At 53.3% G+C, this 13,523-nt stretch overlaps 8 protein-coding genes across 8 annotated transcripts; 4 read left to right on the top strand and 4 right to left on the bottom strand.

Moving 5' to 3' along the window:
* Positions 1 to 919: 919 nt before the first annotated feature.
* Positions 920 to 1,299, top strand: J4E87_005207 (uncharacterized protein; the record flags this gene model as incomplete). The annotated part of the gene is made up of 3 exons (XM_049376823.1): positions 920 to 927; positions 980 to 1,067; positions 1,177 to 1,299. The coding sequence occupies 3 exons, from the start codon at positions 920 to 922 to the stop codon at positions 1,297 to 1,299; spliced, it is 219 nt and encodes a 72-aa protein (XP_049233679.1).
* Positions 1,300 to 1,884: 585 nt separating this feature from the next.
* J4E87_005206 (uncharacterized protein) lies at positions 1,885 to 3,084 on the bottom strand (the record flags this gene model as incomplete). Its single annotated transcript, XM_049376822.1, has 1 exon — positions 1,885 to 3,084. One exon carries the CDS (start codon positions 3,082 to 3,084, stop codon positions 1,885 to 1,887), a length of 1,200 nt encoding a protein of 399 aa, XP_049233678.1.
* A 475-nt stretch (positions 3,085 to 3,559) lies between these two features.
* Positions 3,560 to 4,708, top strand: J4E87_005205 (uncharacterized protein; the record flags this gene model as incomplete). Its single annotated transcript, XM_049376821.1, has 1 exon — positions 3,560 to 4,708. The coding sequence occupies one exon, from the start codon at positions 3,560 to 3,562 to the stop codon at positions 4,706 to 4,708; it is 1,149 nt and encodes a 382-aa protein (XP_049233677.1).
* A 393-nt stretch (positions 4,709 to 5,101) lies between these two features.
* J4E87_005204 (uncharacterized protein) lies at positions 5,102 to 6,540 on the top strand (the record flags this gene model as incomplete). The annotated part of the gene is made up of 2 exons (XM_049376820.1): positions 5,102 to 5,281; positions 5,422 to 6,540. The coding sequence occupies 2 exons, from the start codon at positions 5,102 to 5,104 to the stop codon at positions 6,538 to 6,540; spliced, it is 1,299 nt and encodes a 432-aa protein (XP_049233676.1).
* Positions 6,541 to 6,645: 105 nt separating this feature from the next.
* J4E87_005203 (uncharacterized protein) lies at positions 6,646 to 7,450 on the bottom strand (the record flags this gene model as incomplete). Its single annotated transcript, XM_049376819.1, has 3 exons — positions 6,646 to 6,711; positions 6,945 to 7,421; positions 7,445 to 7,450. The coding sequence occupies 3 exons, from the start codon at positions 7,448 to 7,450 to the stop codon at positions 6,646 to 6,648; spliced, it is 549 nt and encodes a 182-aa protein (XP_049233675.1).
* A 785-nt stretch (positions 7,451 to 8,235) lies between these two features.
* Positions 8,236 to 9,870, bottom strand: J4E87_005202 (uncharacterized protein; the record flags this gene model as incomplete). The annotated part of the gene is made up of 3 exons (XM_049376818.1): positions 8,236 to 8,621; positions 8,680 to 9,604; positions 9,664 to 9,870. 3 exons carry the CDS (start codon positions 9,868 to 9,870, stop codon positions 8,236 to 8,238), a joined length of 1,518 nt encoding a protein of 505 aa, XP_049233674.1.
* Positions 9,871 to 11,216: 1,346 nt separating this feature from the next.
* Positions 11,217 to 11,592, top strand: J4E87_005201 (uncharacterized protein; the record flags this gene model as incomplete). Its single annotated transcript, XM_049376817.1, has 3 exons — positions 11,217 to 11,235; positions 11,295 to 11,387; positions 11,495 to 11,592. 3 exons carry the CDS (start codon positions 11,217 to 11,219, stop codon positions 11,590 to 11,592), a joined length of 210 nt encoding a protein of 69 aa, XP_049233673.1.
* Positions 11,593 to 11,827: 235 nt separating this feature from the next.
* Positions 11,828 to 13,193, bottom strand: J4E87_005200 (uncharacterized protein; the record flags this gene model as incomplete). Its single annotated transcript, XM_049376816.1, has 3 exons — positions 11,828 to 12,331; positions 12,397 to 12,999; positions 13,188 to 13,193. The coding sequence occupies 3 exons, from the start codon at positions 13,191 to 13,193 to the stop codon at positions 11,828 to 11,830; spliced, it is 1,113 nt and encodes a 370-aa protein (XP_049233672.1).
* Positions 13,194 to 13,523: the final 330 nt, after the last annotated feature.

Raw genomic sequence — 13,523 nt, 5'->3', positions numbered from 1 at the left:
CAGCTGTCGCCCTCCGGGGTTTCCTACATAGATATCTGAAACGAGAGACTGCTTTCAGCGCAACTACGGTAAGTTCATCTAACCCCGGTTTCTGTTTACTGACTACTTAAGACCTGGGGCTTCTTCTTCGAAATACACATACCATACCATGCATTGCGCCGCGGGCCACTTGCGGGCACTGAAGATCCAAGACTGACAGGGGGCAAACGCCTCCGCAAGACCGAGCCTCTACCACTTGGAAATCATTCCAGTGATAAAGAAGATCTTTACTATCACGAAGCTCAAACTTCATCACTTTCTTGGGGTGCTGATGAATGGTTCTGGACGGAGCTATGTCTGGTAGACACCTACTTCGGCTCCGAGGAAAAGCACAAGACCTATTTCGCTGGATGTCAGGAAGGTGATGGATTCGATCCTGCGTGTGGCGGCAGATATTCGGTGACTGCGTTGGGCTTTGATCCGAGAGAGTACTTTCTAGTGAAGCTCTGGTTTCGGACTGAACAGGTAGTTACGGAGTACAGTGCACTCATCGAGACTTTCAACATGAGAATGGATGAATATGTAAGTCACGCAAATCTTTTACAAAAGACATCTCTAAACACACTTGAAGGCGCAAGCTATCAGACGCGTTTTCGAAGACGACAACAAAAGGACGAATACAAGGACCATAAGTGACGTTATCGAAACAACACAAGTGTTTATTGACAACATCGGCGGTATAGTCGACGCTTGGGACACTTTCCGTCGCACCGAGCTGTCGCTCTTCAACACTAACATATCCGAAAAGTCGCTGTGGCCAAAGTACATCAACAGCATCATACGAAATGTTGCAGAGCTAGACCGACTACGCAAAATACTTCTTACGAAGCGAGATCGCTTCAAGTTCAAACTCGACAGCGTAAGTTCAATACCACACGCCATGCCGAAGTGCGCACACTGGTCTGATAATCCACACTACACAGCTTCACACTGTCTCTAGTCTCAGCCAAACAGAGACAGGAAACCTCCAAGCAAAGACCGCAGTCACCCAAGGCGACGACCTGAAGATGCTCACTAAGATGACTGTTGTAAGCCACCCCATACTGATCCATCGCTCTTACACAGCTTCACCAAGAGCTAATCGTGACCCTCATAGTACGTCGCCTTCCCTTTACTTTTCACAACAGCATTCTTCAGCATGGATTTCGTCACAGCGAAGTACCCGTGGGCTGCATTCTTTGGGGTATTGGTGCTGATGTCATTGTTAAACTACATCATTGCCTCACCACGGAGCTCTCAGAGAAGGTGGAAAGAGTGTAAGACGTGGGTCAATGCCGTTTTAGGAAACTGGACATACAATCGAATATAACGCATCACCACACAAAGTCGCAACATGTTTATACTTTACGATTCGATTCGTTTTATATAGGTATCCACATATGCTGCGTGGTATCCTAAGGGTATCATGAGGGATCTGCCTGCCCAAATATGCACACTTCGAAAGATTTGTAGTGGAAAATAAAAAGGACTCCCCTTCTTTCTTCGAGAGACAGAACTCGCGCGCGCGCGCAGACACACACAAAAAAAAAGACACAAACTCAAAACGTCCTGGGCGCCCCAATCTGGTTCCTCGTATATATAGGAGAGGTATAGGAATGTCGTGGTCGTCATATCCCAATTCGCTCGATCGATCGCTCGCTCGCTTCACTCCTGCCGCGCATTATGCCAATAAAGAATAGTTTGGTGTGTGTGAGAGTGAGGGTTGGTGTGGAGAAGCATGTTCAGTCGAGCTCAATGTCGCCGTTGCTTTCGTGACCGATTTTTCCGTTAAACGCCGATTGTGGAGAGAGATCCGTAACCCCGATGCTGCTAAGTTGATATGTGCGAAAGGAAAATCTGACGTCGCTATCGTCGTGCGCCGCCTACTTCGACCGAGTGTGATGTTCGTTCAAATTGGAGCTTTCGTCGCTTGTTCGCCATGTTCCCGCCGGGTGTGTCTTCGCCTCCGGTGGAGTCTGCATAGTCGTCTCCGAAGCCCTCGCCGTAGCCTTGGAATGCGGCATCGGTGTAGCCGCGCTTCGAGCTGGATCGCTCTGGCCTTACTGCACCCCGGTTCATATGGTTGGTCGGTGTTGGTGCGGAGGATGTGAAGGATGTGGCTCGCTGTGGTGGTAGTTCTTGTGGTTTGGGTTTTACGGCATCGTCTGTGCCGAGATAGGCCTTGTATTTGGCAGCTTCTGCGTTGGGGAGAGGTCCAGGAGCTGTGCCTGCGAAGGCGTCGTCGAGAAGTCTGCTGAGGTTTGAACTCAATGCTGTGCCGTCTGCTGTCAGCCCCTGCTTCTCGGGCTCTCTGTTCTGCACATGTTGCGACTGCCAAATCTCTTCGGGCATTAGCAGCAGATCCCGGAAAACGCCGTCCATCTTAATCGCTTTTGGCTTGCCAGCGATCTGCATCTGCTTGATATGACCCTCGTAGGACTTGCGAAGCTTGTTAATCTTCTCGCCTGTTACCGGGTCATTGCGGGCTACAGTGCTGGCGAGCGGGTTGAGCCTGTAGAGCGAGATGAAATTTTGCGAGGGTTGCGGCCGTGCTATTTCCATCTTCTCGCTGCTGAGTTTGAACAATTGGCTGCCGCAAATGCCTTGGGCAGCTTTGAGTCGGCCGTCTTCGGTGTATGGCGATTCGGCTTGCCGGTTGTGGTTGGACAGCCTGTGGTGACGCAACCGCGTCATGTCATCGTCCGCGCTCTCTTCCATCGTCGCATCGCCATCGCTGTCGATGTTGGCGCTCGACATGAAGCCGGCAGTGCTCGCGGGGGTCGGGAAGGGGTGCTGGTTGGATGCCGATGTTGCCGACTGGGAGAGCGAGGTGGACATGGGCAGGGAGGATTGCGGTGAGCGGTCCGACACGGCGGAGTTTGTCGTGGGGAAGCCTCCATTGGATTGCGAATTCATCGAGTAGGGTGGCGAGGTGGGCGTTCGAGGGTGAATGAGCGTCTTTGTCGTCTGGCCGCTCGCCTTGGCAGCGACGTCAAAGGGCGGGCTGGCGGGTGAGAATCTTCCTATCGAGTCCAAACGTTGCCGTTTCGCGCTGTGATCCGACATAGAGGCCGTCTTCGGGGGTGGAGCGAGGGGGGAGAGCTCGTCGGCGTGCGTGGAGCGTGCAGCGGTGGGTGAGAGGAGGGCTCGTACTGAAGCGCTTGGCGTCCTCCGCGCGGGTCGACCGCGGCAGCAAGGTGGGCGCGCTACTCGATGGTGCGCATGCGAAGAGAGCGGACGGCGGCGCTGGCGACGATGGGCGGCGGGCGATGGGGCGGGGCGTGGGCGTGGCGGGATGCGCAGGAGGGTTGTGGGCGGCTGAGGGTGCGAAGATGTGAAGGAGATGATGGGGTTGACCGGCGGTTTGGGCTCAGCGCTGTCTCGACTGCTCACGTGACGTGCCGGGGCCCATGGTCCGCCATCTAAAACCGCCTTTCGTGTTAGGGCGTGTCAACCATTCATCGCCGCTGCAACAACAAGACAACAGACAACAAAGGCATCATCCAAAGTTCAATGCCTGCACCGCCAGTCTTTGGCCGGTATGGATGACAACAGGCGCGCCGGTGCCTCTGCTGCGGCCGCCTCACCTGGTGCAGCGCCGACTGCGCGCCCCGAGGCATCGAATCCACCCGCGCCGAGCAATGCGCCCAAGATCCAGCAGCCGAAACCCCAAGCTCTGCCATCGCGATCCGGCCCCAGCGCCATCCTGGTCTCGCCGCGACAGAAAGGCAACCCCATCCTCAACAGCGTGCGCTCCGTCGCATGGGAGTACTCTGACATTCCCGCCGACTATGTCGTCGGTGCCACAACATGTGCCCTCTTCCTGTCGCTCAAGTACCACCGTCTGCATCCCGAGTATATCTACAACCGCATCCGAGACTTGAAGGGCCAGTACAGCCTGCGCATCCTCCTTACCATGGTCGATATTGAAAATCATGAAGATCCATTGAGAGAGCTATCCAAGACGTCATTAGTCAACAACGTCACAGTCATGCTATGTTGGAGCGCACCAGAAGCCGGTCGCTATCTGGAACTTTTCAAGACATTCGAGAACGCTGCACCGACCAGCATTCGCGCTCAGCAAGCAGGCACTTATTCAGAGAAGATGGTCGAATTCATCACCGTACCACGCAGCATCAACAAGACAGATGCAGTAGGCTTAGTCTCTAATTTTGGAAGCATCCGCACTGCAATCAACGCTGGGCCTGAGGAAATTGGCCTAATAGCAGGGTGGGGTGACAAGAAGGTTCAACGATGGTGCAACGCCGTCAGGGAGCCCTTTCGGGTCAAGAAGGCAGCGCGACGAACCGTCGGTCAAGACAGCGGTGCGGCGACCATGTCACGCGACATCTCCATGGCAGAAGGCGAAAGCCAGATGCCGCCGACAGCGGATGCTGATGATACAGCACATCGCAGGGTGGACGATGCCGGGCCTCTTGCACTGGAGCTGGAGAGATCCGCTCCTTTTGCAACTTCAGGGTCGGATGCAGACAAACGACCCGATCATCGCATCGCTGAAGATCTCAACCAGGACGATGAAGAAGCAATGCGTGAGGCAGAGTTGGGTGCAGTCCCACGAGGCAATGAGACTCAACCCACTGCTCCAAAACCAGTGAAGCGGAAGCAGGCAGAAGAGGAAAACATGAGCGAGGGCGTCATGGCTGCACTCAGCAAGTTGAGGAAACAATGAACAATGTTCTACGACACTTTCGAAAATGCGACATGTGACTTTGCCCAATTGATGGGCAACAATCAATCCCTGACGTTCACTTTTCAAAGTCCGCTGTGATCAATACAGCATCGTTTGCAATGGCTATCGCGAACAAATTCCATGTGCAGCATGCCGTCATGCGCCCTCTCATTGGTGACCCCACTCTGGTCCTCGCCCTGCAGCTGCAGCCTAGCCTGCCCACATGCACCTACTTCACTCGGTAGCAAACACATTCAGCCTTACTCCTCCAGCCCAACCACCATTCCTTTAGATACATCGATAGACCTGCTTCTCATTGTGAGCACGTCAAGTGCAGCCATACACATCGAGACTCTTTTAGCAGCCAAATACTACCAGTCACTATCGCCCAAGATGAGCCAATTTACGCAGTTGCCAGCCGAACTCCAAATCCAAATCTTCGACTACCTTCACGCTGCCGACGTCAAATCCGCGAGAGCTGTGAGTAGAACGTTCCGAAACAATGCTACGCCTGCGCTCTTCCGCAGTATCGTTGCTTGTGCAAGATACCAAGCGCTGGGCGCCTTCCAAAACGTAAGTTCAAAACGAACCCTGGAGGTACCCGCACTATCTTTCGTAATGAGGAAGTCAATGTTAGCCTCATGTATGCCTCAAGACCACAGTTTGGTATCAAGTAGATAGAGCACGGGCATATGGGCTAATGACACGAACAGGTATCACTACACTCGATATACTCAGGCTATGTAAGAGAGATCATCTTTGATGGAACGCTATACGATGGGCATCTCGCGAAAGACCATCGCAACTACTCTCGAGCTGAAGAGGCTAGCGGCAAATTTCAATCAGGATCTTTCTACGCAATGCGAACCAGATGGAAAAGATACCAAGAGCTTTACAAGGAGCAAGAGAGCATGAAGGAGGACGGCGTCTTGTTACAATCATGCGCACGAGGCCTTGAGAATATGCAGAATATCTCGTCCATCGTTTACTCGCCATATCAACACACCATCCCTATGGAGGTCAAGACACTGCGCGATTTGCTACCAAGAGGAGCTCTTCCAGGCGCGCTCACCGACAACCGCACGACTGACTCGGATCATCCCTTCCGCCAACTTATTGGTGCCGTCTTTCTGTCGAATTACACTGGAATCCGACAGCTCACGATCGAAGCACCTCGCGAAGGCCTTCCTCGCACTGAGCTCTCTTTGAATATGTTCAGTTTCCCAGACGCCAACGACCTGAACGCCGGCAAACACCTTTTCCGAAACTTGGTTAAGCTAGACATAAGTTTGTCTATCCTCAACATACCGAGTCAGATGATACATACTATGACTGTGGTTGACCCTCCTGAACGACAGCTTGAGAACCTGGCCAAACTCCTCGAGGCTGCTCAAGAGCTGAGGCACCTTTCTTTTGGCATACTGAACTGGAGGTATCTTGACGAGCTGATGTGGGGTGGGGGCAACATTCCAGAAGGACGCTCTATCATAGACTTGATCGGTCTTGGAGCAACATGGCCGAAGCTCCGCTCCATGGAGCTCAAAGGCCTATACGCTAGGGAGCGCGATCTGTGTGAACTAATCAACCGACACAAGGACACACTCAGAACCCTTACCTTCGCAACAACCACTCTAAGCGCAGGTCTGTGGATCGAAGTCGTGAACGAGGTTGTTTTCAATGCGTCTATGATCACAACATTCGTGCTGGACCGGGTCGATGAAACCCACAGCGGATGGAATCTAACCAGCGCCAACGGGGCTTTAGAAGGATATGAAGGCCGGCTGATAGTGACCGAGGGTGGAGAACGCGAATTTGTACGCAGCAGTCCTTGATTTTGATTTGTCTTGCTATTAATGATAATGTATAGGTCAGCACCAATCCAGATGCACCCTCGGTTCACGACGCCCGCAACAACGCAGCAAACCCAGCATGATCCACTAGTACATTATGTTTTTGCGCACACCAATGACTTGGTATTGGCGATTGCTCAGACATTCCTCCGTCTTTGGTAGCATGAATCAGGTATTAGCTAATAGTCAAACACTGTTCTGCTGGCTACATACATCCGTATTCGCATTCTTTTGCTCATTCAATGTGATGTAGGCCGCAAATCTTGAGTCTGGTCCTTACGACGATACGAGAGTCTAGTATCAGAGAGCCGTTGCTCGGCTGCCCTATATGCAGGACTGCCAACCTGTGCTCTAGACGCCATCACGACCTTTTTCCAACTGTTTACCCATTCAGGATATTTGTCCGAGCCTGTCTGCGACATTTCATCATCGTCTTCGTCATTCTGCCCTCTCTTGCACTCTTTTAGGACATCACCTTCTTGCTCCTCTTCTTGCTCCTCTTCTTGCTCCTCTTCTTGCTCCTCTATCTTCCCCTGCGCCTCCAGGCAACTAGAACATGAGTCTTCCGTGTCCTGCTCTACCGCCCTCTCCTTCCCCTTCCAGACCTTCTCCTTCACTGTTGTTTCAGAATCTGTCTCAGAGTCTGTCTCCGTTCCGTTGATGCCCTTCCGCATCTCCGCTTCCCCCTGTATCGCCATCTCTTCCCCATCCCCCACATCCACATTCTCTTCCCCACCACCCTCCTCCCCCTCCCCATCCCCCCCTCTCCCACCCTCCTTCTTCTCACCCTCCGCATGCCCCTCCCCCAACCCACCAATCCACTCCGCCGTCCTCACCCTCCTCAACTTTCTCAACCTCGTCCTCTCCGCATAATCGATAATCTCACCTCCATCCCAGCTATAATCTATCCTGCCAATCTCGGCCTGACTGTCTGCGACGCGTCGCTCTTGCCATTCCACCCACCCGTTACTTCCTGGTGCACAGTAACTGCGCACGTCGTCGTCGCGGTGGTGGATGCGTGCGGCGACTGGTTGCCAGGATGTGGGGTGTTGGCGGTGGGGGAGTTGGGAAATTGGGACTGGTGGGCGTGCGGGGGTTGTGGTGGTCGTGGTGGTTGCGATGGTTGGGTTTGGGGCCTGAGTTGGTGGTGCAGGGGCGGGGGCAGAGGTAGTTTGCTCAGTTTGAGGCTGGGCTGTGGATTGATCTGAGGTGGTTGGGTTTGGAGATGTTGTACGTGGTGGTGGATTGCTTGTGGAGGGATTTGGTGATCCAGCGAGGGGGGCTGGTGAAGATGGTATTGATGCTAGACTTTGAGAGAGGATGGATGTGTTGGCTTGTTGGAGGGAAGCTCTAGCTGCGTGGGCGGCTCTCCGTGGGCTCGACATTCTGGTTTAAGTGAAGGGTTGAAAGCCTAATGTCGTGACGTTGGGGAAGAGAAGAGAGACTTTCTGGGGAGCCATATTGAATACTGCGCAAAAGGCTATGTCAAGTCGGACCACGGTAGCAGAGAAATCTCCTAGAGAAACATGTGACGTTTAATTCATAAGGCAACCCTGGTGTTGGTGGGCTGAAAGATTTAGCATTAAACCTTGGTACGCTATCGCAGTACCATGTACTATATGACTCCCCCAGCATAAGGACCAACCGCATAATAAACAACAGTCATCAATCGTCAATTCAAGCCCTCTCGACCCTCTCAGTAGCACCCTTGGCGTCATTGTCCACAACAACACTGTGGTGCCTTGCCGGGTCCTTCTCCTCAATGGCCGCGCCTTCAACAACATGGTTCTGACCACCGAAGATTGCGTCCATCTCCTCGAGACTAACCTTCTTAGTCTCGGGAACGAAGAACCAGACAAATGCGGCTAGCAGCATGTTGATGGCGGCGAACATGTAGAAAGCGTAGAAGCCCTCGTTCTTGAGGAAGACGGGGAAGAACTGCTGGACGATGGAGTTTACGACGTTTTGGGTTTGCGAGCACATTCCCACGGCTTGCGCACGGATGTTCATGGAGAAGATCTCGGCGGTGAAGATCCATACTGTTGCGCCCCAGGAGGGTTTGTCTGTGGTGGTTGTAAGTGCGTGTTGGTGTTGAGATGGTACTGAGAGGGTGTGACTTACAGAAGAGAGCGAAGAGGAACATGAGGAACACGATCGCGATACCAACGGGTTCCGATTTTGCTCCGCTGGGCAGGGTAGGTGTCTGTGTCTCCACAGTAGCAGCGATGAGCATGCAAATGCCCATACCAATACCACCGACGATGAACAGGAACTTGCGTCCAAAGCGGTCGACAGTCCAGGTAGCGTTGAGCGTGAAGATGATGCTGAAAGTAGCGTTCAAGGCGTTGATCAGGGAGATGGTGTCGGCGCTTGTGAAGACCTTCTTGTAGATGATGGAGCTGTAAGAGTTGAGTGTGCCCTGTCCAGTGATCTGCTGACCGCCATTGACAATCATCGCAATGTACATGCGCTTCCTGACAGACTTGTCCTTCCACAGAGCAGAGAAGCCGGAGGAGATTGCTTCGGCTTCGAATTCGATAGCCTCGCGGATAGTGGTGATCTCATCCTCGACATCCTGCTCGGTGGCACGGACGCGGCGGAGCGAGCGGCGAGCCTTTTCGTAGTTGCGGTTCTTCTGAACGTACCAACGGGGCGACTCCGGGATGAAGAAAACTTGGGAGAGGATCAGGATAGGCACCATCATCTGGAAAATGACTACCATCTTCCAGTCCCACTCACCAAGTTTCTGGGGGTTCTTGGAGGTGCCGAAGGAGATCCAGTATGCGATAAAGGAGCCAACGGAATAGAACATCTGCCAGAATGACATGATCTTTCCACGGATCTCAGGGGGCGAAAGTTCTCCGATGTAGATAGAGCCAGCTGTCAATGCGAGACCTTGTCCGATACCGATGAGGACACGACCAGCAATGAAGACACCGATTTGTCCGCGGGGGGCGAATGTTTGCATGATGGTCGCGATGATGACGCATACAGATCCAGCAGCCATACCAACTCGACGGCCAGCGAAATCAGCGAGGGGTCCAGCCTATACACAGTAAAGTTAGTACGCGTTTTGCGGACTGATGATATACAGACGTGACATACCATGAAGAAACCAGCTACGACAGCACCGACTGTGTATGATGTGTTGATGGCGCCGATGATGTTGGGTCCGGGGTTGTTGTAGTAGGCAATCCAATGCTTCGAGTTTTGCAACGCGTTGAAGACGGACGCATCGTAACCGTAGAGCACCATGCATGATGCTGCAACGAGCGAGATGTACCAGTTGTACACCCTAGTCTTGTCGACCATCTTGACGGTAGTCACTCAGGATTTCTCCCAAAACGAAAGTAACAATAGCGCTCGACTTGGTAGCGATTGACAAAGGCGTCCAGCTCGAATTCCGCAACGGATACAGCGAGAGATTCGTAGAACTCTGGAGTGGAGAGCAATCAGCGGAGACTGCGATGGGCATATATACATGCCACATGAGAAGCCACCCTGTGGATTACTATCTTGCCCCATGTCAACCCCATGGGCTCGGGGAAGCGCCAGTTCCAGCACCCAGGATCCGATGCCTACGCCGCTACCAGACGCCTCTATCCAGAATATCACCACGAATCAACATGCCCAGACCGCCTCCAAAGCTTGCTCTAGTGCCAAATGCATCCACGCCTAGCACTCCGTTCTCCGTAGTCCCTGAATCTGGGGAATCTGGGGCTTGGGACGGGAGTGTCAATGGAGAGATTTTGTCCATCTGATGGACGGAGAGGCGTCGTCGAGTTTTTCCACGAATGGGCGTAATAGAGCTAAGTGTTGAGGCGCCGTTGTTTTGAGGAGAAGCGAGACCGACTCATGCCGAGATGGTGTTTAGTGCACCATCTAGCCCGTGAGTAGCTAGGTTTGCCGGCGACAATGTCGATAATGGGTAGAATTTCCTCGTGGACGCAAGCATGCCAAGTCAGAGACAAGGGAGACGCAGCGAAGCAAAGCTTTTGGCTGCCGCCTGGGCTCTCTTATTTTGCGATTTATTGATGCTTAAAACTGCGAGAGTGGTCCTTGGGAAGCGCATGTGTGGCGCCGGTGCCATAGTCGAGTCGCAGAGAGTGTCTGGTCATTGTGGACGACTTCATGTTGTGAACGGAGAGCAGGTATCACATGAATCATGCTAGAGAACATCGCTTGATAGCCAGCTGTGGAGTTCGGGTGGGTCGGCACATTGGTTGCGGGCGGTGACCATCATATCGCATCCTCCAGAGATGCGCACGCGGGGAGCCAACGATCGAACGAGCTTAAGCCAATATGCCCCTAAGATGTTCTCGGGCAACACCACGCGACGCGCATGTGTTTTCGGTGATGAACTGTTACAGGTGCATGTGACATGCCGCGGTATCCCGGGTCGCTAGATGAGCCTCATCAGCGCTGAGATGAGCTCCCCAGGGCCACCTGCGGCTTCCCCAGCTCTGGGACCAGCACGTGACTGATCACGTGTGTCAATCCGCCACAGGTCTGTGGCTGTGCGCATCCCACTTTTTCGGGCTTCGAGACCCTTTCCCACCGCTCGCGACCGCCTAACGTTTTCGACGCCCGACCAAATCTCTCCACCCTCTCACCTACACACCGAAGACCGGATTACCAAGCCAACCGATTTTTCCAAGATGCCTTCAGGACAAGGAGGTGAGCGCCATAACCTTTGCGCAAACTGAAGCGGGGTCAAGGCTGACAGAACACTATAGCCGGTACAAACCCCATCCACAACAAGCAGAAGAAGAAGAAGGCCGTCGAGCTCGATGAGGATGACCTCGCCTACAAGCAAAAGCTCGCTGCCGGTGCGTAACGCCCTATTTCCCACTCTCCGACGCCTATACCGCGACCGGCCCCGAAGCGCCACCACAAGGCTCCGAAGAGCAAGGACAGACTTGCTGACAATATACAGAGAAGAAGCAACGTGAGGATCTAGCCAAGACGGTCGGCAAGGGCAAGGGACCGCTCAACACCGGCTCCCAGGGCATCAAGAAGTCTGGCAAGAAATAAGCGCCCGGCATACCCACGAGCGAGCGAGCAAGCGACGAGACACGGCAGTGCGGCAACCACGACGATTTGACATGAAAGATACCACAGGCTGAGAGTCATGACTTGGCAGGGCGTTCATATACACATACCATGAATGCACAGGAATGAGCTATCAATGACCTTTGCGCATGCCAGGTGACTGTTTTCTACATTTTCGCTACCTGCAATTTAGGTCGTCCCAGTCTCCAGATACAGACTACCTCCTCCCTGCCTTCATGTTTGCCCCTTTCAAATTAAACACCGTTTCCGCGTTCCCCCACGCAACTCTGTCCCACTCCACCTGTGTCAAGAACCCGCTCTCCCTGAGTTCCTCCATCAACTCTTTCCCTCTTTCTTCAAGCGGGTAGTTGCTCGCATACAACACCCTGTCTACGGGTATCCGTTCCAGTAGCGCTCTTAGACTCGACATGTCTTGTGCGTCCGCTGTCGTGAGGTAGATGTTGTGTTGCCAGACATCTAGGAAACTTCGCTTCGGTTTATCTGCAGAGGGGATAGTGGTGAGCAGCATCTCGATGCGTGGAATGAGCGAGGGTAGCGCGCCCGGATGCGCGAGTATGAGACGGAGAGCAGGGTGGCGATCGAAGACGCAGCTGAGGTAGAGGTGTAACAGTGGGAGAGGAGACGTAGTTTGCGACGAATGGATATGTGTCAGGAGAGGCGCGTATACCGAAGAAGGGAAACTGTGTTGGTAATCCGGTATCTGCGCATGTCAGTCTACATGCTTTCCCTTCCTCTTGATATCTGAAGAACGGAAAAGCAGCATACCTCCGATCCCACCGGCCACATCTCCCGCAACAGAATCGGCACTCGATACCTCTCCGCCACATCCCAAAGGTCCTCCCACTCCACCTCTTCCAGCTTGATCTGCCTACTCATTCCAATACAACCGCCCACAAACTTCATCTTACCCACACACCTCGCCAGCTCTTTCGCTGCCTCCTTGCCCTCCGAAGGCAACATGCTCAGCGCAGCGACCTTCTCCCCATTCATGATAACCGCCGAATGCATCGTGTCGTTGATCTTGCTGCAGATCGGCGGTGCGGCGGCAATGGGGATGTGGCTGATGATTTGTTTCGAGTGGCCGAGAGTGCGCATGTCTTTCACGCGGCCGGGACCTATGTTGCGTAGCTTGGTGAGGGTAGCCGGGGGGATTAGATGGAGGGACGGCTGACTGGGTGATGTTGGTGGGGATGTGAAGACCAAGGTGGGTGCGAGGTGGGATTCTAGGGACGCGATTAAGGAGGCGGCTGTTGTTGTGGTCATGGCGGCTTGAGGTCTGCTTGGTGATGGGTCGTCAGGAGGAGGAGGAGGTGGGTAGTAATAGGTGGTTGAGGCGGATACAGGACGTCCGGGCTTGAAGAGTTGGCACTGGTCAAGGTTACCAGATGCATCTTTCTTCTAGACTTCTGAGAGAGGGAGTTGCGCAGTTAGTGCTGAGTAGTTGCGATCCAAGCTGGCGAGATAAGAAGGACACGTGCCAGTGAGTGCAAGTACAACTGTGGGCATCGGTACTGCCAACATAGCGATGAGGGTGGGACTGCTTTTGGATGGCTGACCAGCATGATCAAGTTATCTGCATTCATCATATGTCTCAAGATTGACAGACTATCGCATCAAGCACATGGTTGTTGAAGAAGTGTATGATTATTAGGTACATGTGTGCTGCGATTCGCGGCTAGTATGAAAACAGAAATCTTCCGGCAAAGATAATGTCAACGACAATTCCGTTCCACTACCAGGTATTCCAAGCACTAATTCCATCGTAACTTTCCATCACTAAAGCGCACATTGTGGCGGTGTAAGGATGACGACGATGGGGCGCGTGTGTTATGGGGCGCGTGCTTGTCGTGGCACTAGCGACCACGCTATGGATGTTGTTGTGATGACGTTTC

The sequence above is a fragment of the Alternaria ethzedia genome, assembly GCF_023757985.1.
Source record: "Alternaria ethzedia strain BMP 0044 chromosome Unknown scaffold_10, whole genome shotgun sequence".
Taxonomy (NCBI): Eukaryota; Fungi; Ascomycota; class Dothideomycetes; order Pleosporales; family Pleosporaceae; genus Alternaria; species Alternaria ethzedia.
The sequence above is the reverse complement of the archived record's forward strand: the minus strand, read 5'-3'. Positions and strand labels throughout refer to the sequence as shown.